Raw genomic sequence first — 27,240 nt, 5'->3', positions numbered from 1 at the left:
GATTTATAATATGTTGTTTCTTGAAAAGAAAGTTAGTAATTTTAGTTATATCAGTTGAACTTTATTTGAAAGCTTTTCTTTTGACAAAGAATAGTGCAAAAAGGAATTGCCTTGTAGATTTATCATTCATTAGTCAATGTTGTGTCCCATTTTCTTGCTGACAGAACTGGAGAGCCCTGTGTTTACAGTTAATCCCCTTTCAAAAAGTCTAGAATATGGCATGGTTCCAATTACCAGAGATCTCCGTGGACAGAGGTTTAGTCCTAGCATCTTCAGGTGCACCGATAGAATTCCTATTAGTATTCGTAGATAATTCTCACTTAGCTTGATACATTCTGCAGATCTTCTTTGTTTATAGTTTCCCAGAAGAGCTTTTGCTGTCTCAGTCCTTGTAGGTTGGTCCAATAATCAGTTTTGCTCCTAACTAATTTTCGAGCTTTTGATTTATAATATGTTGTTTCTTGAAAAGAAAGTTAGTAATTTTAGTTATATCAGTTGAACTTTATTTGAAAGCTTTTCTTTTGACAAAGAATAGTGCAAAAAGGAATTGCCTTGTAGATTTATCATTCATTAGTCAATGTTGTGTCCCATTTTCTTGCTGACAGAACTGGAGAGCCCTGTGTTTACAGTTAATCCCCTTTCAAAAAGTCTAGAATATGGCATGGCTCCAATTACCAGAGATCTCCGTGGAAAGAGGTTTAGTCCTAGCATCTTCAGGTGCACCGATAGAATTCCTATTAGTATTCGTAGATAATTCTTACTTAGCTTGATACATTCTGCAGATCTTCTTTGTTTATAGTTTCCCAGAAGAGTTTTTGCCTGTCTCAGTCCTTGTAGGTTGTTCCAATAATCAGTTTTGCTCCTAACTACTTTTTACATTATGGGATAATTTTATTTCTCTTGTCTAGCTTATTTTAATTTTTCTGAGCAATCTCGAATGAGTTTAGATTTCATAATATTAAAGCTCTATCGGACATGATGATGATCCCTCTAAATTGAACTGAACACTCTTTTCAATTGCATTAATTTCTTTTTGAAAAATTCTTGCTGCGCAGTCCAAATTTTCAAACTGTTTGGTTCTATACCCGAAAATTCCTATTCAAGTTCCGCCTACTGATTTTAATCTATCCGTATACTATTTAATGACATTTTTAATCATTTCTTGTATGGAATTTTGATCCAATTAACTTTTACAGTTTATTATTGAGGTGAGTTTTTTCTCAATGCTAAACTTTTTCGATGTGACATCCTGAGGTATGTTCCAGGGTTAAAACTACGTTTCATTTGGGGCTTTCAAACGATTACGTTAATTATGTTTCAATAAAATTTGAAGATATGCAAAAAATTTCCAAATACTTATACAGTTTTGGTCTTTATCAAGCTTGTGTCCTCTCTCTGGAATTGATGCCGTTACTTTACCCTAATACTTGGTTTCTGGTGATGGGTCGTGCTGATATTCGCCCCGTTTAGTCTATTAAATTTATTCTGATTTCCCGAGTATTTAAATCCTCGGCAATTTCATTAAATTCGCTTTTTTATCATTCCAGCTTTGATGTCCTTTCAGATATTAGGTAAATGAGATCAAAATTTCGATATAAAAATAAAAAATTAGTTAATTAAATGTCTGATTAATGAATAATTTAATGATAATTACCATTTTCTCCGTTATAACGGATATCCTCCCCGTCTTCTCTCCTCCACATCACATACGGTTCAGGATATCCGGTGGCTTTACACGTCAAACTGACATTCGTTGATTCTAGTACCACCATATCAGAGCTGGTTTCTTTGTCAATAATACTAGGAGGAACTGGAAGAAAATCATCAATAATTAACGTTTATTTAAATAATAAGACTGTTGGATACACTTCAACAATTGGCAACATCGCAAAGTTTCAGTCTCTCCTTGTTTAAACATGAATAATAATAAAAGTTTGTTGATTCAAGTGATAAAAAAAATAAAGATACAGTCCACAAAAAGGATATTTTCTAAAAATACTATATATTTGAATCAACATTGTATATTGTGAACGATTTTTCTGGTTAGTTATGGAAGAAATTATTAAGAAGATTGAAATTTGGTGATTGAAAATCTACTTTGAGAGTTCAAAATTCTCATATTTATTAAACAATTGTTTCAATATATTAAATAAGAAATATTTTTTTATTGGCAAAGTTCACTTATGATTTGATTTAAATATAAAAACAAGGAAAGTTCATACAAATCTCACATAAATAACTTTTTTGATATCTTTTGATTGATCTATATAAAATTATAACTCAAATTTCATATATCTCAGATTATATTGGGAAGAAATTGAAGGTAGAGATTTTCACATTGAAGAAGGTTAATTCATGGATGGTCCCAGAACAAAAGTAAACACAAAAATTTTGAAAAAAATTATATTTAGCACAATACACGTTTCCTATATGGCCAAAAATTGCGATCAAACGCGCACAGCTTTCTCAGATCCAAATTTTCAGTTGATATGCGATGTACCGAATTTTTGGATTATTCCCCAAGTTAGATCGGGTGTATCTATGATCTAGAACCATCTTCGTATATTTTTATAGAGTTTTAATAACGTTTTGAGCTGATGCACTATGATATTATGTGATTGTTTCCCTGTAGATCACGATCTCTTTTTTTTTTCTGGTAATTAAGTCGAGGCGACAATTTTCTTTTTTGTTAGACAACTATCACGATCTCTAGGTCAGACCAAATACTTTTGGTAACATCCTTGTAATTAAAACTTGTTGTTCCATATAAACAGTAAACAATTATTAAATTTATATGTAACAATTAAAACAAATTGTATATCTTTATAAACTTATCAAAATCGTTAATTTCATTACATATAAAAGTAATTTGATGAAATTTCTAATTCTAGTAGTTTCATTTTGTTATAATAACGAAAGAGAAAATGTTGAAATAACAGTCCTTTGTGTATAGAGAAGCTTGGCTTTCATCCAGATATTAAATTTGTAAGTTTATTTTATTTTTCATATATGTCGATTCTTTACTAACAGAAAACAGAGTGCATCTTACACCGAAATACATTACGCCAACCATCGGCATTCCGTTGCAGATTTTCACATTTTTCAAAAGAAATACGACTGTTTTTCTACTAGGAAAGCTATACGGATTAAATCGAATAAAAAAAAACAAATGAAAAATAATTATTTTCGTCTATCTATATCCAATTGTAGAGAAGAAAGTTTATTTACAATTTTGAAAAAGGTTTTAAAACAGCTCGGAGGTTGAAAGTCTACAAAAAACACGAAAAATTTCTAATCACCGAAGATATTGAAGTGAATTCCAGGTTTTTGATTGTCAGATTAAATTCCCATATCATATTAGTAGTGTTAAAAAATAAAATTTCCAAAAAACAAGACTATAAAATAGAGAATTACTCCATGCTGAATGAGTTTGTGTTTATTTTTTGTCTCGAATAGAAATTCACATCGTTCACATTATCTGCTATTATTCTCTGAAAATACGAACTTTATTCAGTAATATTTCATTTTCATTTACATGTATTCCTAAGAGCTTTTCCGACGTTTCACGTTTCCTCTAGGAATTTTCGAATAGATAACCAAGTTAGTGGCTGGTTTTATAATTAATGCGATATACAAAATCTACAAATGATGGTTTTTTTTACTGTTTTATCAATTTTCTACTCGATTTAAAACGTTTTAAAACAAAAAACAGCTGATTCACTTATAAAAACTTACCGACAACTTGTAGATATCCTTGTCTGGAACGCATCGGGTCAGTATTAACTTGACACATGTACCATCCCCTATCGACTTCTTGTACGTTCTTGATATGTAAATACCAAGATCTATGATCATTGTACGATAGAGATATACGAGGATTTTGGGTTATTACGTTATGATGAATGGATAGAATAGTTTGGGTGTCGACGCGAACCCAAGCCACCTGGAATAAAAACAAAAAAAATGAAAATCTTCATTCAAACATAAATCTTTTCCATACCCTGTATATTAGATTATAGTTTCTTGAATGAGGTTTTTCAAAAAGTACAAATAAGTAAACTCGATTTTTCCCTGCAGTATTCCAACTCTTCTTTACCTTTTTTTTCCTATAGTGTATGCGTTTCAAGTGGCAAAACTACGTGCTCGGTTTCTATGATTTTGAGTATTCGAGAAGAAGAGTTTGTGCGCTTCTATATATAGAGTATACCTTTTAGTCACAGTGTGTCAACGATAGGGAGTCTGCAAATTGGAAAGTGACTCGTTTTTATTTTTATCTTGTAGAATATTCCGACGATGACACGTCCTTTAATAGACCGAAAAGAGAGAGAAAAAAATGTCTTTCTCGGGCATATCTCATAACGGGCCAAATTGAATTATCCGGAATAATACTCCCTCGAGTGAATTTCTGGAGTTTCGCTTACGAATTGGTCCGAAAATTTGTCTGATGTGAATACCGAGTTGAAATTAAAGATCTTTGTAATTTTATTAAGTAAGTACATTCATAGATAAAATTGACTAATATAGATCGAAACACGCTATCAGAATCATCATATTTGATCATCAAATTGTTATTTTTTTCACACTAAAACCTCTAATAGCTCAGTGCTCATACTTATTTAATTTTAAAGAACAAAATTCCAATCTTAATTTTTTTAAATGTATCCTCTCTATATATTCTATCAATACTGCTCACTAATTAATAATAATAATTAATAACTTCATTAATATTTTATACCAGCATCAGTTAATATAAGCAGTATATAGTATCGAGTTCTAATATTGGAAAAATTAAATACTACTTGGTATAAACCGTGTAACTAGTGCCCTCTATGAGAATCACACATAAAAACAAATTTATGGGAAGTATCATTTGTTGTATCGCTAAACAAATCGTGTCTGTTAAATCTAGACTATAGATCCTTAGATTATAGAGAACGATTATCAATTGATAAATTTCTTTTTATCGAAAACTTTTTTCGAATTATGTTTTTCTACCAGTAACACACAATTTTCCATTATCCTTTCGACTTATTAAAGATAATCGATATGAAAAACTTGTTATTTATAAGAAAATGGCGATATAACCGTTATGTTTTGTTTTCTTAGTGTTTTGTTTCAAATCCGAAGCCCCAATCATATCAGAAACGAGAAATTTTCATTTCGTGGAGAAGGCGGCGTCGGTACGTGCCTATCGGATTGATTCCGCCACGATCGCTTTTAAAATAATAACATTAGTGTATAAACAATAAAAGCGTCGAAAAGAAAATAAAATCAACTACGTAGCTAACTGAAACGATGCTCCCGAGATTTTAACTTGAATAAAACGATGATTCAATAATAATAGAATAGTAAAATGATATAGAAACTTGTTAATTTTTTTTACAAAGAAATAAATTTATTGTTATACGTATTAATAAATTCATTAACACTGAAAATGTTTCATTTAAAACTTCCGAAACATCTCGTTTGAATACATTCCGTTAACCTAGTACCGTTTATTGCCCTTTTGACCTAGTTATCGATACCTTTGCTACCGCCTCTTGCCGGCGGCATTAGACGAATCTGATATGCGACGCACGAGTTCTTCGCACTACCGCCTTCCCAAAAAACCCGCGCTCCTTAATGTTTTTTAACTTCCTTGTAAAATGCCTCAAAACACGCTTTTAGATTTTCGGTAAATATCTGCTGTAAGGATACAGAAAACAGTCTAAAGAAATTATGCAAACTCACTATCTATGAGGCTAATTTTTTATTAAAAGTAATCTTCATTTGCATATAAGGAAGATGTCAATTTCGAAATATCACTTCAAAATACTATCGAACCCATGTCTAAAACCATTCCTGGAACGTTATATTTCTGAAAGATCTTATATGTGATTATATTTCATTTTCAGTAAAATCAGAAGTCACTTTGTACTAAATCTGGTGTATAAAAATGTGGATCAGAACCGAAAACTGATAAACCAAGAAAAACTTTCAAAAAATACGTGGAAGTGTTAAAAAAGAAAGCAGTCTTTATATTTGATAGACCTATTTCTTCCTGTATCGAAGAAAATATATAAAATAACTTCAATTATGTTCGTGAGTCGATATTTTTGATGCAGTTTTGTCTTTAAATCATAGCCATAGATAGATTCAAGCATAGACATCTGCAGACAGACGCAATGTTTATGAGCTTCAAATGTGTGAGCAATATCAAGATTAACTAATCTGGACCTTGAAGAAGATTGGAATCTGTTACGAAGTATGAAGCTTTTTGGTCCTAAGGTTTTATGAAGCTACCATAGTTAATTCGGCTACAACAAGCGAATTTCTTTGCAAGAACAGCAGCCAGCAATGCCAAAATGAACTAATTTGGATCTTGTATAGGATTGGAAGCTGTTACGAAGATTGAAGCTTCTTGGTGTTAAGGTTTTGTGAAGCTACCATAGCTAATTCGGCTACAACAAGCGAATTTCTTTGCAAGAACCGCAACCAGCAATGCCAAAATGAACTAATCTGGACCTTGTAGAGGATTGGAAGCTGTTACGAAGTATGAAGCTCTTTGGTGTTAAGGTTTTGTGAAGCTGCCTTAGCTAATTCGACTAGAACAAGCGAATGTCTTTGCAAGAACAGCAACCTGGTTTTTAGTTGCATCAATCTCAATCAGATTGCTTCCAACTCATTCCAGAATGTTTTCAAGATCGGAATTGATGTTTGTCATTTACGAAGCTAGAGACTAATATATAGATGGGGTTGGTAGTTTTGTTTGGTAGTAGTTAACAAGATGCAGCCCTAGTGTTGATCTAAAACCTCTTTAAGATGAGATTTTTCTTCTTTTACGCAAATATTAATGAACTTTTCACACGAGATTATGAACAACTTTGATCTTTATCTATGGCATATCAATTTTAGCAATTTGGCAAATAATATCATTTTATGCTAGTCTACAGTAAAGATACGAATATCATTTCCATTTTTTTTTCGAATGCGACACTAAATTACTTTAAGAGAATCATTCTTGATATGTTAGACAGAATTCGGTGTCATCATTGATTGAAAGTCAATATGTAATTAAATTTCAAAATTAGCTCTTCTAGAATTGACAAAATAGTTGATATTTTATCGAAATTTAAACATTATTAGAAGGATTTTTACTTTGTATAAACTACTAAGTTTCAAGTTTTATGAAGGATGTAACTTAATTAATAGAAGGATTATATTATAGAATGATTTAATTGAACAAACCCTTTCCTTGTTATGCTGGATTTGAATGCATAAATCAAGGATCTAAAATGGACTCTAATCTCTACCAATATCAAATTGCAGTTCAATGAAATGGAATCAAATAGAGAATTATTTTTATATTATTTCATATTCCATAGTATCACAAATTCGATAAACATGTTTATCGATCCTTTTATTGTGCATTGTTCAAAAATTTAATACGAATATTATTTTCTAATTTTGAATGTTTCTATCCCTACAGGGTTTTAATTTAGCCCATTGGCGTTTACCTATTTTTGTTTAAACTGGATTCAAATGATCATTATATCAAAAATTTTTATTTGATTTCGTCTTTGGTTTCTCCTAAAATTTTGTTCAAAAACTAAAACTAAAAGTTCTGATTTTACAGGTGTAGAACTCGCAATTTATTTTTGATTTGGAGGAAAAAAATAATTGGGTGTGTACGAGATAACTTATCAATGTTTTGTTTGAGGTTATGTGTCAGATTTTCTCAGCTGACCATTTCCTCGTACTTTCGTTGGATTTGGTTTGTTTACAAAGACCTATAAAGCATCGAAAATTGAATATTTATAATTCAGAAACGAGCAGAATTTTCCTCGTTTCCAAATTAAGGAATATTAACATCATATATTGAAAAAGCCAGAAAAGACTGAGCATACGGACCCCAATTTCGTTCAGTACATTAAACGCCAGGGGCGTAACTTAGTTATCCTCCGGACAACCGCGTCATGACGCCCTTAGACGATGTTTGGGCGTACATTTTCCAATTAACCATTTTGTAACGCCAGATTGAACAAGGGATAAATGGTTCCATTAAAACTTTAGCTCTATATTAGTGTTGTTGCAGTTATTAGGAAAATTATTTGGAATCACAGTTATTTCGTTAAACAGAACCGTATCCGAGTTATTTAATCAAACGATCCGAATATGGTTACGAAATTTTCCTCATTTCTTCTAGTTTAACATAATATCATCCAAAATTACATAACCGAAGATATAAAATAGTCTTGAATTGTACAATTTCGTTACGATAATTAATAAATTTTAATTTTTCATTTTATTTTTCTAGACGTAATTCCTCAAAATTTTGTTACTTCACTTCCAATGATAAAAAGAATGAAATAAAGATTTTACTTTATGATTTAGTTTTAAAATAAGCAAATTGTATTCATACAAACTACTACGTATTATAAATAATTTGAAAAATGAAAAACTTTTGTAATTCTAAACTAAATACGGTTCTGTAGGGTGCGTTTATTTGATTATACGTTGAATATGTCGTTCGTACTATTGCAATAGATTCGAATGGTGGTTATTTGGTGGATATAAATGGAAATTGGGAGTAAAACAACTACCATGTTGTAGTATCTAATTGTTATTTATTTTGTTAATGCTACTAAACGATATACACATGTGTTTACATGTATGTTTCAGTGGTTTCTGTTATCATTATATCCATATCTACCTGTATATATGTTTACTAGTTAAATAAACAATTATTACAAAGTGATCAGCGATAAAACTTCCAGTGATTCAAATCACTAGAATCTAATAAATGTATTCGTATACTTGAAAATCTTAGACTTCTTAAAAAGATTAAAAATTCTAACTCTTCCTTGTTATTCGTTTGCTTAAATCGTAAACACGATTCTCCAATTCCAGAAATACTGTTGCCCGTTTAGAATTAGTTAAAAGCTCAATATTTCACAATGAAAAAAAATGCACAATCACTCGCCAATTGAATTTAAATCTTAATCATTTTTTTCCGTATTCCGCAATAATTTGAAAGCATATTTATTGGAAATTGCCTTCTACTCTGTAAACCATTTCTGATAATATCTAATTCCGGACATTCTGTATACTTGTTTAATTTTTGCTATAGTACGAGATGACTCGAATGAAGATCGTTTGCAATCGATTCTACGTGACCATGATCGAAAGTTGCGTTGCAGTTGTTTTGTTGAATACATCAACTTAACTACGAACAGTTTAAAGCTCTCATTTTGACTTTGATATTCAATATTATATCTGTACCCTAATAATCAAAGATGCGCTAGTAAACGCCCCTTCGTCTCCTCCCACTAACTATTGAAATAGTTTTAAGACACCCCGTATATGCAGAGATCTCTTGTAAATGAATAAAGATCAATCTATAACAGTAAAACATAGTTTGCGAGTGTATAAAACGAAGTTAACATTTTTAAATTTCGCGCGCTTTTCTTAACAGAAACAATATGGCCGTTTTATTAATATCCGATCACTTATTACATGTACGTTGAATTATAACGATTTTTAACTTCGCTATAACGACTGACATCAACTAAAAGCAAACTTTAAACTCAAATTTCTTTATATTTTAATCTCTTCCTTGATAATTTTGTTAAATATTGACATTTCTGTCATTTGTCATTTCAATGTGTCTTCTTAGTCATATTTTTAGGTTATGGTCATTAATTCTAATCGCTACGGTTTTTTCGTAGTGGGAAAAACTTATAAATCGTCTTGATATATGTTAACAATTATTTATTTTATATAAATTAAAATTACTGGTATAATAATGTGATAAACGACGTAAGATACATTTGTAAATCACTTAAATATTCTAAATATTCAGTTATCTGCTCGCTTGCGAGATGGAGTATACTTAGTTAATATTTTAGAGCCGAAAGATGGCAGAACTGTATATTTATCTTTGGGAAATTGCTCAAACGCTGCTTTCATTCAACACGAAATGTCTAACAGAATAAAGACCTTGGGGTGTTTGAAATATTGAAACAATAATTTGTTACATCTCTGCCAGTAGCGGTGTATCAGTGAATTTTATTCAATTAAAAATTTCATTCATTCAAATGAAAAGAATATTCACCATTTATTTTCTTATCAATTTAAATATTAGTTTAAGAACTTATTTTAGCGATCAATTGAGTTTATTTTCAGACATTTAGGACCTAAAATCGGTATCAAGAAGACAAAGAAATCGAGTCGCGGATTCAATAATCCGACTTCGAGCTATCTATCACTTCAAAATCGACCCCTGCTGGCAGTTCGCACCTTCAAAAATCCAGAAAGACGAACATTAAATTGAAAATCAAATAGCAGAAATAATTTGAATGAGAATCATAACCAATTCTAAACGTAAATCTTCTTCTTTCTCAATATATCTAAAGAAAAGAACAAACTGATAGATATTTTTGTCATATTAGTTTATTACCCTTATATTCAAAATCTACCCTATAACTACCCCTTATTGCAAATAATCATAAATTAAAGCATTTAATGAGTAGAAACATGATTTTAAGATTTGATTCAAAGTTGTTTAATGCATTAATATAGTATTTATATAATATTTAAGCCCTATTTGATGTATTCCATTCCTTATAAATCATCCCCGGTTAATATGAAATTAAAAAATATTATTTAATTATTTTGTGGTAGCTTATATTGAATTGACTTTTTTTGATTGTGTTCAACTTAAATATATTGCATTTCAAATCTTAAACCTTTATAAAACATCCCTTATATCGAAAAAATTGGAAATAATATTTATTTATTTACTTATACAATTTTTTGATATAATTATTTATATTTTTTTATCTCTTTTGATTTGAATATTATGTATTTAAGATTTTCAAACCTTATAAATGATTCCTTATAAAAAAAATGGAAAAAGTGTTTATAAGATTTGCACAATGTCATACCCTTAAAAATTATGTGTTATGGGGAAACATTTTTAATTATACTAGAAATTTGTCATATTTTTGTCAATTTTAGAGCAAATTATTCGCTCAAAACGTAGATTTATAGAAAATTTATATATTTATAAGGTCATATCTCAGTTAGTTATTAGAAATTCAAAAGGAGATAAATTTTTCCGTTAACCGTTTTTTCATTATTTAACGTTGAATTTAAAAAAATTTTCGTTCGATATAAATACAAAAATATGCAATAAATCATAGTTCGTTTTATATTATGCCTAAAGAAAATTTTAAAAAAGCAATTTGTTTGTTTTTTTATAAGCTTTTCTAATAAAATAGAAAGGGCCACATTTAAAAGGTTCAAAAATGGTAAGAGTCATATATTAGGGTACGATTTGTAAGGTCATATCTCAGTTATTTTAGAAGTTATTAGAAATTCGAAAAAAGATAAATTTTTCTTAAAAAAATACTAACTTTTTGTTTCTTATCAATTTTGATGTATATCCTATAGTTTTTTTAAAAATTTTGAGAAATATGAGAAGTTTTTAAAAATTTCGCAAATGATCTTTCGATTTTAAACATAATTTCTCTCGATATTATGTATTCTAAATCGTTCAAACTTCCAGAAATTATCATTTTTGTACAAATAAAGTAAATAATTACTGGATTATACATTTATTGACATTGGGGTACTATTACTAAGGGCGAATTTGAAGTTATTTTCTACAATAAAAATATAAATCGATATTATTTAAGCTACATCTTTCTTAGTTTTTATGCTAGAGATTTCTATTAGCTCTCATTTTAAAGCTTTTAGAAAGTACTTTGAAAAATATCGTTTGCAATTACTTCGAAAAGTTAACCGTTTTTTCATTATTTAACGTTGAATTTAAAAAAATTTTCGTTCGATATAAATACAAAAATATGCAATAAATCATAGTTCGTTTTATATTATGCCTAAAGAAAATTTTAAAAAAGCAATTTGTTTGTTTTCTTATAAGCTTTTTTGATAAAATATAAAGTATATGGATTCTTCGTGAAAATCGATTAAAAACGTGGTTATTTTCAAGAAAAGTTTTCAATCGCGATTAAATAAAAAACTGTTGATGTTTTTAAAAAAATCCTAGGAACATTTTTTGCTTAAAACTGTTGTAGGCTATATTGGCACTCACTTTTTGATCTCAAGACTTGTTGAAACATTTATCTACTGCTCAAATTTCCTTTTTAGTTTAAATCTTCTTTCCATCATCATTTCTTTCGCATTTTCTTTGTTTCCTTCTTCATAAGTTATGTCATCAATTCCTTCTTCATATTTCTACTTGTTTAACAGTGATTTTCTTCACTATTAAAACTATTGGATAATTTAAACTTGGAAATAATCCATCATTTTTGAACTAATAAAATTCCCTTACATCTCATGGGGAATTCATTCACTATTCTTACAACAAAAGAAACTCAATCTTACCTTGAATCCTCTGAGGTTGTCGACGACGCACGCCAGCAAAGCGTCTCTGCCGACTGTGACAGTAACGTTGGGAATGGGTTCAGAGAAACGCGGAAAAGCCAAATCTGCAACAAACAAGACACAAGAATGTTTTAAAAGATATTATCCATTTTCGTCTGTAAAGAGGATGTGACGGGATTACCGAGGAAGAGATAAAAGGCATGTGAACATTTCGCTTCCGTAGTCCGTGAAGCGAGTAAGGATATGCGAAGATATATAAAGGATTACTGACAGTTCAAGGTATGTTGATATTTTGAAATGAAAACTTTCGCGAAATAAAAGTTATTTAATCGAGATTTTATTTTAATGCTAAAGCGATGTTTGAATAGACGATATTGCAGTTGACAAGAAGATTTGAATCAAACAAATATCCTAACAATATTGAATTTGAATATTATTACAAAAATTAATAAACGATGTTAAATCAGCCGGACGTGGTTAAATGAAGAAGTTGATAGAAATATTAACGAAATGAAGGACTGGAAAGTTGTGAGATATTAAGAGATATAGAAATACAATATTTTTTCATAACCTCAAAATTTATGTGAAATATCGAAATTTTTCATTTGATTTTTATCTTTTATAGAAAAAAATTCACGAAACTATGTGAAAACTCACTTTTTTTACGTTCCAAACATAATTTGTTTCCTTTTTATCCAAATTTTACCTTATTTTGACTTGATATCAAAAAATTACACAAATCAAAATGAATTTTTTCGTATTACAGTGTGTATACCGTATAAAAATTTGTATTTGAAACTTTTAAGACAATAGGATATGAAAATCACCCGGATGTGGTTAAATGAAAAAGTTGATAGAAATATTAACGAAATGGAGGACTTAAAAACGACAAAAAGATAATGGGAGAAGAAGAAAATACGATGAAAACGAAAGGGAAAATTATATACGGGTGATTCGAGGTCGGAAAATGGAAAACGGAAAATTTTTAAGGTTAAAAAACGTTTCATTTTGTAGAGAAAAATTGGCAAACAAAGCTATAGGATATTGAGATATCTAAAAATACAATATGTTCACATAACCTCAAAATTTATGTGAAAAATTGAGATTTTTTATTTGATTTTCATCTTTTATAGAAAAAAACCCACGAATCTATGTGAAAACTCACTTTTTTATGTTACACACATACTTTTTGTTCAAATTTTACCTTATTTTGACTTGATATCGGAAAATGATCAAAATCAAAATATTGGCTTCTTGAAAAGAAATGTATGTATAAAGTATAAAAAGGTTAGTTTCCAACGAATCTAGTCAAAAACCTTTTTGTAAGATAAGTAAAGAAAAGTTTGATTAATTTGATATTTTACATAAATTTTGAGGTTATGTAAAAAAAGTGTGAATACAAATATTCTCATTAACTACAACTTTGCTATAATTTTATTCCTCTAGAACTTTTAGTTTTGCTACAAATCGAGAATCCACCTCTCCTTCAAAATTATCGACGTTGGTCTATAAAAGAAATTTGGAAGTCATCTATAGAATTATAAAACGTATTTTATCATTTTATACTTTCTTCTTTCTAATATCAGCAATGTTCTTTCTGCGAATACTTTATCAAATAAAGAAATACTAATCTCACTAGAAAATGAAACGACTATTGGTTCCGAAAAGGATAACGTTTGATCCCTTTCCCAATAAATGATAGTTGATTGAACGGGTTTTATACAATAATCCTTTCATCATCCTCTATTTATACTAAACGTTAACTACATTCGTACAAATTTCGTTTAATCGTTTCCGAAAACAATCAACGTTATTGAAAGTTGAATTGTCTACCCGCAAATCATTCATTTCAAAGTGAAAGGTAAGTTTCAAGGCCTTTTGTATTGTACGAGGATGATCCCAGGAGTATTTAGGGATGGTGTTTCAAGTTTGAGAACACCTCGTTGTTCAATGGGTCAATTTGAAAGGCATTAGCCCGACCAATATTAAAGCTGATCTAGGTTTTACTCGGGGTCAAACTACCTCAACGGTAAAATAATGAGTAGCAGATTTTGAACGACGGTTTACTACCTGCAAAGACCAGCAACTATGGTCAACTAACTGATAGTCGTTTGAAGTTGCACGAGCTAGCAGATATAGTAGACATTTCAAACTAAAAATTGGAATAAAAACCATGAGAAAACAGCATATTTCACATAAATAAAGTCGTTTTATAACCAGGGATGAAACGTAGTTATATCCCAAGAAAAATAAGTAAGTAAACCGGTTCCAAATAGGCAAAGACAGCGTTCCATCTTCAGGCATCGGTTTTTTGTGATACGCGTGGGATAATTTCCATCGATTATCTTGAAAAAACAAAAACTATTAACATAGAGTATTATGCGAACTTATTGCAACGTTTCCTTGAAGAAATCAAGAAAAAACGGCTAGTAAAAAGTGTTGTTTTATCATGATATTGAACCAGATCCCATATAACAGATATGGGATTGTAATGGTCAAAATTAACGAATTAAAGTTTGAATTTCTACTTCATGCACCCTATTCGCCGGATTTAGCCCTCTCGGATAATTTGTTGTTCCCAGACTTGAAAAAATGGTTCAGTTGTCAAAGATTTTCCAACAATGATGTCGATGAGGTGATGTCGCAGCTAATGGCTATATTGAAGAGATGACGTGTATGAAAATAAAAAGTGATTATGGTTTTGTAATTTTTATGTTTTCTCTGTTGGAACAATCTTTATTAAATAATAAGTAAAATGAGCTAAATTTCTGCAAAACTTTATCAATATTGTATGCATCTATGGTTAGTCTAAGACAATTTGATACTGTTAAGAAATATAAAGCTTTGAAATGAAAAAAAAGCTTAACTTTCTTTGTTTTTCTCCAGATTTTCAACAAAATCCAGTGATATATCAATTTCTAAAAACATAATGCGGTGTATATTTTTTCTTTCATGTTTTTTGTCTCTCGTAACATACTTGAGTTTGTCGTAAATTTAGGTAATAATATGTCAAAAAGTTTTTATACGAGAACGAAATGATGCTAATAAAACGTTTTGTTTCATTTCCATTTTGCGAACACGCGAAGAATTTTAAATTGATACCAAAATATACAAAGAAAAATAAACAACTGTATCTTGTTTACGCTAATGTTGATTTAAACCTACTTAAATCGCTATTGTAATAAATTAATGTCATTACAGTATTGTTTATAGCTTAGAAATATTAATTTCGGTGTCAGTATCATTAATCACATCGTAATACGTAACAAAATAAAGTCTAGTACATATTTATCGTCTCGACATTACCAAATACAACACCCTCTATTCCACAGATTAAAATAAGAAACAACAAACAACATATTAACAACATCTGTACTAAACGTTTGACACCAGCAAAGAGCGAATTTACTGTATTAAATTGAGTTTCTCACAGAGTAATTTTCCTTCTTTATCGTTTATACAACAAAAGCATGGAAATATTCACTGTATAGGGGTTCATAAAATAATTGCTACGAAAATTTGAATAGAAAGTAATAGAGAATGAGAAATATCCTTCAAGTTTATAGGAAAAGTGAAGAAAATACTATTTTCGAAGATCACCAAATCGATATTTATGTTAAATACTCTCAATTTTTATCTTACAATATTTCTTGTTCCTTCTTTATATCTATTTCTTGGGTTTATTTTTGGTTTGCAAGTACATAAATATTATTACGAATAAAGTGCTTATGCCTGCCCTGTCTAGCTAGAATGGAGTTTTAAAAGTCGGCGAATTCACGCGGGGTCTTCATAAATAGGGGACATGTCAGTTGTTTACAATTTATGATACAGTTGATTGCCTTTTAGATATTTGATTAAGTTTGTGGTGTTTGGAAAGTTGTTAGTTTTTCACAGTTCAACAATAAGCGTTTGGTGAGTGAGTTTTCGCTGATTATCCGAATGGTTTATTGAAGAAAACGTAAAAAATTAGAGATTTGGAAATTTTGAAATAAACATGTGGATAATTGAGAAATAAATGAAATTTTTCTGAAATCCTTGTAGACTCAAAGAATCTCGATATCAAAAGGTTCTATTAAATATTATTTTCAGAAAATTATACAAAAAAAAACAGGAATAGAATCCACACAAAACATTTGTAAGTAAATAACTTCATTTATCGATAATTTTAACTTCCAGAATTCGCGAATTATTTTTTTTTAGTTATAATTATCTCTACTTTAGTTTGAAAATGTCAGAGCTGTTAGTAAACTGGTATGAGATTGAGGCTTTCACTTCAATCTTGCATAGACATGAAAATATTTTAATTTGCGTATCTAAAAGCTCAAGTAGCAACCCTTGTATGCATTTTAAAGGTGTAACTCAAATAAAAAACGTTTGATTAAGTCCAATTTTCAACACTACGCATATTATTCACATAAGTACATTCTTCCGGATTTCGTGATTTCATGAAAATTTCGAAATGATTGTAGAATGTTTCTCTGACAAAAATCATCTTCCTTGGCATATATAACCTAGAAAGTTTGTTCATTTCGAGGACGCTGACCAATTCGAGACGAATAACTCATGCTTTGGAACAAATTGGAGTGCATCCTTCGTCCTTTCACAAGGGTCATCATAAAGGTACGTGCAGAGATGGAATGGTCTTTTTTTTTCTCTTAAATCGCTGTCGGTTTGGAAATTCGTGACTAATTCTAAAAACAAGTGTTTAAGGAGAAATAATCACCATCAACTTTTAATGGAAATATTAATTAATTTCAGGAAAGGGCGAGCAGGAATTCAGTAAGATTTTCAAGGGATATTCAGTATAGAAAGAGGATAAGAAGATGGAAAGTATAATTGAGAGAAGAAAATACAACGCAAGACATTTTTACGAAAATCCTGTTTTTAATAAGGAGAAATAATCACCATAAACTTTTAAAGGAAATATTAATCAATTTCAGGAAAGGACGAGCAGGAATTCGGTAAGATTTCCAAAGGATATTCAGTATAGAAAATGGATAAGAAGATGGAAAGTATAATTGAGAGAAGAAAATACAACGCAAGACATTTTTACGAAAATCCTGTTTTTAATAATGAGAAATAATCACCATCAACTTTAATGGAAATATCAATTAATTTCAGGAAAGGACGAGCAGGAATTCGGTAAGATTTCCAAAGGATATTCAGTATAGAAAATGGATAAGAAGATGGAAAGTATAATTGAGAGAAGAAAATACAACGCAAGACATTTTTACGAAAATCCTGTTTTTAATAAGGAGAAATAATCACCATCAACTTTAATGGAAATATCAATTAATTTCAGGAAAGGAAGAGCAGGAATTCGGTAAGATTTCCAAAGGATATTCAGTATAGAAAAAGGATAAGAAGATGGAAAGTATAATTGAGAGAAGAAAATACAACGCAAGACATTTTTACGAAAATCCTGTTTTTAATAAGGAGAAATAATCACCATCAACTTTAATGGAAATATCAATTAATTTCAGGAAAGGCAACGCAAGACATTTTTACGAAAATCCTGTTTTTAATAATGAGAAATAATCACCATAAACTTTTAATGGAAATATAAATTAATTTCAGGAAAGGACGAGCAGGAATTCGGTAAGATTTCCAAAGGATATTCAGTATAGAAAAAGGATAAGAAGATGGAAAGTATAATTGAGAGAAGAAAATACAACGCAAGACATTTTTACGAAAATCCTGTTTTTAATAAGGAGAAATAATCACCATAAACTTTAATGGAAATATCAATTAATTTCAGGAAAGGACGAGCAGGAATTCGGTAAGATTTCCAAAGGATATTCAGTATAGAAAAAGGATAAGAAGATGGAAAGTATAATTGAGAGAAGAAAATACAACGCAAGACATTTTTACGAAAATCCTGTTTTTAATAAGGAGAAATAATCACCATCAACTTTAATGGAAATATCAATTAATTTCAGGAAAGGACGAGCAGGAATTCGGTAAGATTTCCAAAGGATATTCAGTATAGAAAAAGGATAAGAAGATGGAAAGTATAATTGAGAGAAGAAAATACAACGCAAGACATTTTTACGAAAATCCTGTTTTTAATAAGGAGAAATAATCACCATCAACTTTAATGGAAATATCAATTAATTTCAGGAAAGATCGGAGCAGGAATTCAGTAAGATTTCCAAAGGATATTCAGTATAGAAAAAGGATAAGAAGATGGAAAGTATAATTGAGAGAAGAAAATACAACGCAAGACATTTTTACGAAAATCCTGTTTTTAATAATGAGAAATAATCACCATCAACTTTAATGGAAATATCAATTAATTTCAGGAAAGGACGAGCAAGAATTCGGTAAGATTTCCAAAGGATATTCAGTATAGAAAAAGGATAAGAAGATGGAAAGTATAATTGAGAGAAGAAAATACAACGCAAGACATTTTTACGAAAATCCTGTTTTTAATAAGGAGAAATAATCACCATCAACTTTAATGGAAATATCAATTAATTTCAGGAAAGGGCGAGTAGGACTTCAGTAAGATTTCCAAAGGATATTCAGTATAGAAAAAGGATAAGAAGATGGAAAGTATAATTGAGAGAAGAAAATACAACGCAAGACATTTTTACGAAAATCCTGTTTTTAATAAGGAGAAATAATCACCATAAACTTTAATGGAAATATCAATTAATTTCAGGAAAGGACGAGCAGGAATTCGGTAAGATTTCCAAAGGATATTCAGTATAGAAAAAGGATAAGAAGATGGAAAGTATAATTGAGAGACGAAAATACAACGCAAGACATTTTTACGAAAATCCTGTTTTTAATAAGGAGAAATAATCACCATCAACTTTAATGGAAATATCAATTAATTTCAGGAAAGGGCGAGTAGGAATTCAGTAAGATTTCCAAAGGATATTCAGTATAGAAAAAGGATAAGAAGATGGAAAGTATAATTGAGAGAAGAAAATACAACGCAAGACATTTTTACGAAAATCCTGTTTTTAATAAGGAGAAATAATCACCATCAACTTTAATGGAAATATCAATTAATTTCAGGAAAGATCGGAGCAGGAATTCAGTAAGATTTCCAAAGGATATTCAGTATAGAAAAAGGATAAGAAGATGGAAAGTATAATTGAGAGAAGAAAATACAACGCAAGACATTTTTACGAAAATCCTGTTTTTAATAATGAGAAATAATCACCATCAACTTTAATGGAAATATCAATTAATTTCAGGAAAGGACGAGCAAGAATTCGGTAAGATTTCCATAGGATATTCAGTATAGAAAAAGGATAAGAAGATGGAAAGTATAATTGAGAGAAGAAAATACAACGCAAGACATTTTTACGAAAATCCTGTTTTTAATAAGGAGAAATAATCACCATCAACTTTAATGGAAATATCAATTAATTTCAGGAAAGGGCGAGTAGGACTTCAGTAAGATTTCCAAAGGATATTCAGTATAGAAAAAGGATAAGAAGATGGAAAGTATAATTGAGAGAAGAAAATACAACGCAAGACATTTTTACGAAAATCCTGTTTTTAATAAGGAGAAATAATCACCATAAACTTTAATGGAAATATCAATTAATTTCAGGAAAGGACGAGCAGGAATTCGGTAAGATTTCCAAAGGATATTCAGTATAGAAAAAGGATAAGAAGATGGAAAGTATAATTGAGAGACGAAAATACAACGCAAGACATTTTTACGAAAATCCTGTTTTTAATAAGGAGAAATAATCACCATCAACTTTAATGGAAATATCAATTAATTTCAGGAAAGGGCGAGTAGGAATTCAGTAAGATTTCCAAAGGATATTCAGTATAGAAAAAGGATAAGAAGATGGAAAGTATAATTGAGAGAAGAAAATACAACGCAAGACATTTTTACGAAAATCCTGTTTTTAATAAGGAGAAATAATCACCATCAACTTTAATCGAAATATCAATTAATTTCAGGAAAGATCGGAGCAGGAATTCAGTAAGATTTCCAAAGGATATTCAGTATAGAAAAAGGATAAGAAGATGGAAAGTATAATTGAGAGAAGAAAATACAACGCAAGACATTTTTACGAAAATCCTGTTTTTAATAAGGAGAAATAATCACCATCAACTTTAATGGAAATATCAATTAATTTCAGGAAAGATCGGAGCAGGAATTCAGTAAGATTTCCAAAGGATATTCAGTATAGAAAAAGGATAAGAAGATGGAAAGTATAATTGAGAGAAGAAAATACAACGCAAGACATTTTTACGAAAATCCTGTTTTTAATAATGAGAAATAATCACCATCAACTTTAATGGAAATATCAATTAATTTCAGGAAAGGACGAGCAGGAATTCGGTAAGATTTCCAAAGGATATTCAGTATAGAAAAAGGATAAGAAGATGGAAAGTATAATTGAGAGAAGAAAATACAACGCAAGACATTTTTACGAAAATCCTGTTTTTAATAAGGAGAAATAATCACCATCAACTGTAATGGAAATATCAATTAATTTCAGGAAAGGGCGAGTAGGACTTCAGTAAGATTTCCATAGGATATTCAGTATAGAAAAAGGATAAGAAGATGGAAAGTATAATTGAGAGAAGAAAATACAACGCAAGACATTTTTACGAAAATCCTGTTTTTAATAAGGAGAAATAATCACCATAAACTTTAATGGAAATATCAATTGATTTCAGGAAAGGACGAGCAGGAATTCGGTAAGATTTCCAAAGGATATTCAGTATAGAAAAAGGATAAGAAGATGGAAAGTATAATTGAGAGAAGAAAATACAACGCAAGACATTTTTACGAAAATCCTGTTTTTAATAAGGAGAAATAATCACCATCAACTTTAATGGAAATATCAATTAATTTCAGGAAAGGACGAGCAGGAATTCGGTAAGATTTCCAAAGGATATTCAGTATAGAAAAAGGATAAGAAGATGGAAAGTATAATTGAGAGAAGAAAATACAACGCAAGACATTTTTACAAAAATCCTGTTTTTAATAAGGAGAAATAATCACCATAAACTTTTAATGGAAATATTAATTAATTTCAGGAAAGGACGAGCAGGAATTCGGTAAGATTTCCAAAGGATATTCAGTATAGAAAAAGGATAAGAAGATGGAAAGTATAATTGAGAGAAGAAAATACAACGCAAGACATTTTTACGAAAATCCTGTTTTCAATAAGGAGAAATAATCACCATCAACTTTAATGGAAATATCAATTAATTTCAGGAAAGGACGAGCAGGAATTCGGTAAGATTTCCAAAGGATATTCAGTATAGAAAAAGGATAAGAAGATGGAAAGTATAATTGAGAGAAGAAAATACAACGCAAGACATTTTTACGAAAATCCTGTTTTTAATAAGGAGAAATAATCACCATAAACTTTTAATAGAAATATTAATTAATTTCAGGAAAGGACGAGCAGGAATTCGGTAAGATTTCCAAAGGATATTCAGTATAGAAAAAGGATAAGAAGATGGAAAGTATAATTGAGAGAAGAAAATACAACGCAAGACATTTTTACGAAAATCCTATTTTTAATAAGGAGAAATAATCACCATCAACTTTAATGGAAATAATAATCAATTTCAGGAAAGGACGAGCAGGAATTCGGTAAGATTTCCAAAGGATATTCAGTATAGAAAAAGGATAAGAAGATGGAAAGTATAATTGAGAGAAGAAAATATACACAAGACATTTTTACGAAAATCCTTCTTTTAATAAGGAGAAATAATCACCATCAACTTTAATGGAAATATCAATTAATTTCAGGAAAGGGCGAGCAGGAATTCGGTAAGATTTCCAAAGGATATTCAGTATAGAAAAAGGATAAGAAGATGGAAAGTATAATTGAGAGAAGAAAATACAACGCAAGACATTTTTACGAAAATCCTGTTTTTAATAATGAGAAATAATCACCATAAACTTTTAATGGAAATATCAATTAATTTCAGGAAAGGACGAGCAGGAATTCGGTAAGATTTCCAAAGGATATTCAGTATAGAAAAAGGATAAGAAGATGGAAAGTATAATTGAAAGAAGAAAATACAACGCAAGACATTTTTACGAAAATCCTGTTTTTAATAATGAGAAATAATCACCATAAACTTTTAATGGAAATATCAATTAATTTCAGGAAAGGACGAGCAGGAATTCGGTAAGATTTCCAAAGGATATTCAGTATAGAAAAAGGATAAGAAGATGGAAAGTATAATTGAGAGAAGAAAATATACACAAGACATTTTTACGAAAATCCTGTTTTTAATAAGAAGAAATAATCACCATAAACTTTTAATGGAAATCTTAATCAATTTCAGGAAAGGACGAGCAGGAATTCGGTAAGATTTCCAAAGGATATTCAGTATAGAAAAAGGATAAGAAGATGGAAAGTATAATTGAGAGAAGAAAATATACACAAGACATTTTTACGAAAATCCTTCTTTTAATAAGGAGAAATAATCACCATCAACTTTAATGGAAATATCAATTAATTTCAGGAAAGGACGAGCAGGAATTCGGTAAGATTTCCAAAGGATATTCAGTATAGAAAAAGGATAAGAAGATGGAAAGTATAATTGAGAGAAGAAAATACAACGCAAGACATTTTTCGGAAATCCTGTTTTTAATAAGGAGAAATAATCAGCATAAACTTTAATGGAAATAATAATCAATTTCAGGAAAGGACGAGCAGGAATTCGGTAAGATTTCCAAAGGATATTCAGTATAGAAAAAGGATAAGAAGATGGAAAGTATAATTGAGAGAAGAAAATACAACGCAAGACATTTTTACGAAAATCCTGTTTTTAATAATGAGAAATAATCACCATAAGCTTTTAATGGAAATATTAATTAATTTCAGGAAAGGACGAGCAGGATTTCGGTAAGATTTCCAAGGGATATTCAGTATAGAAAAAGGATAAGAAGATGGAAAGTATAATTGAGAGAAGAAAATACAACGCAAGGCATTTTTACGAAAATCCTGTTTTTAATAATGAGAAATAATCACCATAAACTTTAATGGAAATATCAATTAATTTCAGGAAAGGGCGAGCAGGAATTCAGTAAGATTTCCAAGGGATATTCAGTATAGAAAAAGGATAAGAAGATGGAAAGTATAATTGAGAGAAGAAAATACATCACATTTTTACGAAAATCCTTCTAATAAGCATACAAATAATTTATTTGTTTTTACGAAATTGTTTTCCTTATTTGACCAGAATTCTGAGTATTTATGTATATCATTAAAAAAATAGGTTAATTGGTTGGTTTTTTCTCATGTAACAACCATACACCCTCAGTACTCAAATAAACGTTAGAAAAGTGAAAATTCGTCGCTCCGAAAAGTGTTTTTGACGTCGTTTGAAATCGTAAATTTCCGAAACTGGAAGTCAAGGCTCAAACACAAAAATATTAGTTTTTCTATTCATTTAATATGGTATAAACAAAAAAATTATAATTATTATAGTTTGGAGTTAATTGAAATGAGAAAAAAATTAACTAGGAAGTAAATAATTTAGTGGACAGTTATTTTTATGTCCGTTTCCAGTGAAAAAAACATCGATATGGACAATGGACTTTTCGTAAAGCTTAAAATGACAGATCTCCTGATTAATATCCGTTCATATTCATCTATGCTCTTTGAACCGTTCTGTATAAACGAATAGCTACATTGATATAAGCGAAAAAAAAAGGGAAATAAGCCGATCGCCTTGTTAGCTTTCATAAAAATGATAGATAAACGGAAAATTTCGAATTTTCAACATGTAAACTCTGTATTCTTTTCAGTTAATATCGATATATCTATAATAGAAATTTGTACAGTGAAAAAAAACTATGATTTCAACGGAACTTCGCCTGCAGAAACGAATGAATTAATTGTATCTACATCCGTTTTTGAAAAACTTTTACATCCTAAATAAAAAATAGAACGTATATTCATACAAAGATGGTTCGATACTCTTTTTATAATAAATTTTATAAAAAAATCGTCATACTGGTTAGGTTAAGACCTTCAAAATCCATTAAAGACATGCTAAATAAATAGTAAACATCTACAGTGATGTTTTTCAAGCAACTAACAACATCTCTAAGTCATGCCAGGAACTTTTAGAACCATTCTCATATGGTACTAGCCCTAGATAATAACATTTTAATCTCATTTGATTTGTACCTTCATGATATTTTTATTGTGTATTAAAGTTTGAATATATATAGAGTGAAACCCACTATTTTGAAATATTACAAACGATTTACGAAACTGTATATTATATATATTATATTTAACAGACATTTCATAATCACGACACCATTTTAAACAAAATCGTTTCATTATATCTGCCTATGACGTGAAAATAATATTTAAATTATTGTAATATAATCAACGAAAATAATTGAATTGTTCAAACATCATTAAATGAATTATTATATTATTTGGAGATGAGTATGACTATCGAATTGAACAATAAACATATTTCTACATGTAACAACATTTTCCAATCCTGTTTAATCAAGCCCTCTCCTATTTTTATGGTGAAATTTTCTGCGAGTTGAATTCTAAATTTTTTATTACTATTACTAACATAATACTCACCCTGATTAAATTCTCCAAGAACTGATATTCCCATGGAATCTATGTTTCGAACGTGTCTTCCTGCGATAAAGAAAAATTCTTAGTGAAATGGATAAGTGGAAAACGTCATACAAGAAAATGTTGTGATAAAAATAAATATAAAAAAAACTATTATGTCAAATCTATATAACAATATTTAAATCAAAAAATTGCGAGTTAAATGATTCAGATACCACAAATTTTTGATTCATCATAAAAATTGAGAGTATGGTAAATTTCTATGATACGATTTATAATTTATTCATTTTAGGTAAAAAAATTTCTTAAGAGATATCTCGTTTATTATTGAAGTTTGATTACTACATAAGTTGTTGTTTTTTCAACTTAATTCGTTATATTTTCTACAAACCCGAATGTTTTGATTATTTTCATATGATTGTACCGAGTAAAGAATTTTTGTTAAAACGATTGATATCAATGTAATTACTTTTCGATATTGATATAATAGCTTTCTCGAGTATTGAGTATATCAAAAATTTACGCAATCTAGCGTTCAATTTATTCTATTCCACGTCCTTCGTTCCTCGTGCTTTTCTTACAAAAATCCATTCGAACTTCGTAACGATTTCATGCAAAAATCGAGCAAAAAAAAATAATTATTCGTTTGAAATAAATTGTGATGATACTATAAAAATTGAATGTCTAAGTTTAGAGATACGCCACTGGTCAAACTATTATTCGTTTCTATGCGAATCGTCTCATTAATATTCGAGGGCTTGAATGTCTTGCTTGCATTTCTACCCAACACCACGCCACAACGCAGCAGAGGTGAGTCTCCGTTACTTGATTGATGAGCCTTGCTTTGTGGAAATCTTCACCCAAAACGCCTCAACAACAAATTGTTCTTTAGACCGGGAAACGGCGACTAAATTCCAAATATTCTAAACGTTTAAAACCATTGGAATCAAATCTCTATTAACAATCTTTCAGAGATGAAGATCTGAGTATAAAATCATCAAAAAACAATGATTAATTGGAACAAACACTTCAGAATAAACGTGGTCGAACTAATACTTAAGTCAGACATTAAATATTTGAGTGATCTTCGATTCTAAACTAAGATGGAGACAACATCTTCAAGCAGTAAATCAAAAGACACGTAGTACAACTGTTGTAGTTGGTCGATGGAATCTGGTGGCTTAAAACCCAAAATGATAAAACACAGTCTTGTTTCACGGGAGCACCACAAGTCATAACATGAAGTCGTGGGTATTCTAGTCTTCTAAAAGAATGTGATTTGTTCATAGATATGATCCAAACTATGCAAGACACGTTTTTCTTGAACATTACAATCTACAAAAGATCAATATCTTCAGACGGCTGGTACCTCTCGAAGTACTTGAATTAGTACAATTTTTCCTATGTTATTTCGAAGTTTAAACTATTTATCTCCATAAAATTATGTTTATGGGTGGGTTATTTATGACGCGATTTATTTGCTAAACGATATTTACTATGGAAAAAAATTTACAATGAAGTTATAGTGAAAGGAAACGTTTATATTTGATTGAAACAAAGCATTCGATAAAATTGTTTCAAACATGCTTCACACACAATAATTGATGATCTACCTTCATGAAATTGAGGAGATGTTGCTTTAAAATCAACGTTTCGGCATCTAAAAATTTTAGATATTATGGGCTTGAGTATAAATTCAACCCAAGACTCAAAGTCGGTAGAAAATTAAGTTGATGCTGATCGTTATCTTTGATTACAATGACCATAAAATCATTGTAGAAGGCAAAACGGTTGATATATGATTTTTTTGTGGTATCTACGTGACGAAATTCATCATAAGCGACTAGCTTTGTGAGCGGACAATTCGTCGATAATTTCTAGATCTAGATCTAACTCTTAGTGGTTTCTTCGCTTTTTTAAATTGAAAAATCCTGAAATATGAATACAAATTTAGCGTAGAGACTTAAACAAGTGTATGGAAAAGTAAACTAGGAGTTGATATGCTTATATTGGTTCTGAAGAAGCTTGATTTATAAGAAAAACGAAAAATTTTCTTATCAAATTAGATCACGGTATTAAGTAATTCGGTATAATGCGATCTTTTCAAGTAATTGTGTAGATGTGTTTTGAATATCTGAACTCCGTATGCAAACCATTGGTAAATGTAATCAATTTAAAACGAAAATAAACTTCCATAATTGAACAGGCGTGAAAATACACAGCTAAATAAATACCGTTGTTTCTATAACGGAATTTTTATTATTTTCCCATTGGTAGAATATCAAGTGTTCTT

General features: G+C 29.8%; 1 protein-coding gene across 4 annotated transcripts in view; it reads right to left on the bottom strand.

Moving 5' to 3' along the window:
* Positions 1 to 27,240, bottom strand: part of LOC130446578 (lachesin-like) — a 105,522-nt gene that overhangs the window by 16,723 nt on the left and 61,559 nt on the right. For 3 of the 4 annotated variants that reach the window (XM_056782930.1, XM_056782931.1, XM_056782933.1), the window contains exons 2-5: positions 24,951 to 25,010; positions 12,388 to 12,491; positions 3,736 to 3,943; positions 1,655 to 1,810 (exon numbers count right to left, since the gene is read on the bottom strand). In XM_056782930.1, the coding sequence (XP_056638908.1) occupies positions 1,655 to 1,810; positions 3,736 to 3,943; positions 12,388 to 12,491; positions 24,951 to 25,010 (528 nt within the window). The remainder of the gene's footprint in view (positions 1 to 1,654; positions 1,811 to 3,735; positions 3,944 to 12,387; positions 12,492 to 24,950; positions 25,011 to 27,240) is intronic. The other variant, XM_056782932.1, reaches the window with a different exon arrangement.

Source organism: Diorhabda sublineata, chromosome 7, assembly GCF_026230105.1.
Source record: "Diorhabda sublineata isolate icDioSubl1.1 chromosome 7, icDioSubl1.1, whole genome shotgun sequence".
Taxonomy (NCBI): domain Eukaryota; kingdom Metazoa; phylum Arthropoda; class Insecta; order Coleoptera; family Chrysomelidae; genus Diorhabda; species Diorhabda sublineata.
Note: the sequence above shows the minus strand (reverse complement) of the source record. Positions and strands in the feature narration are given on the sequence as shown.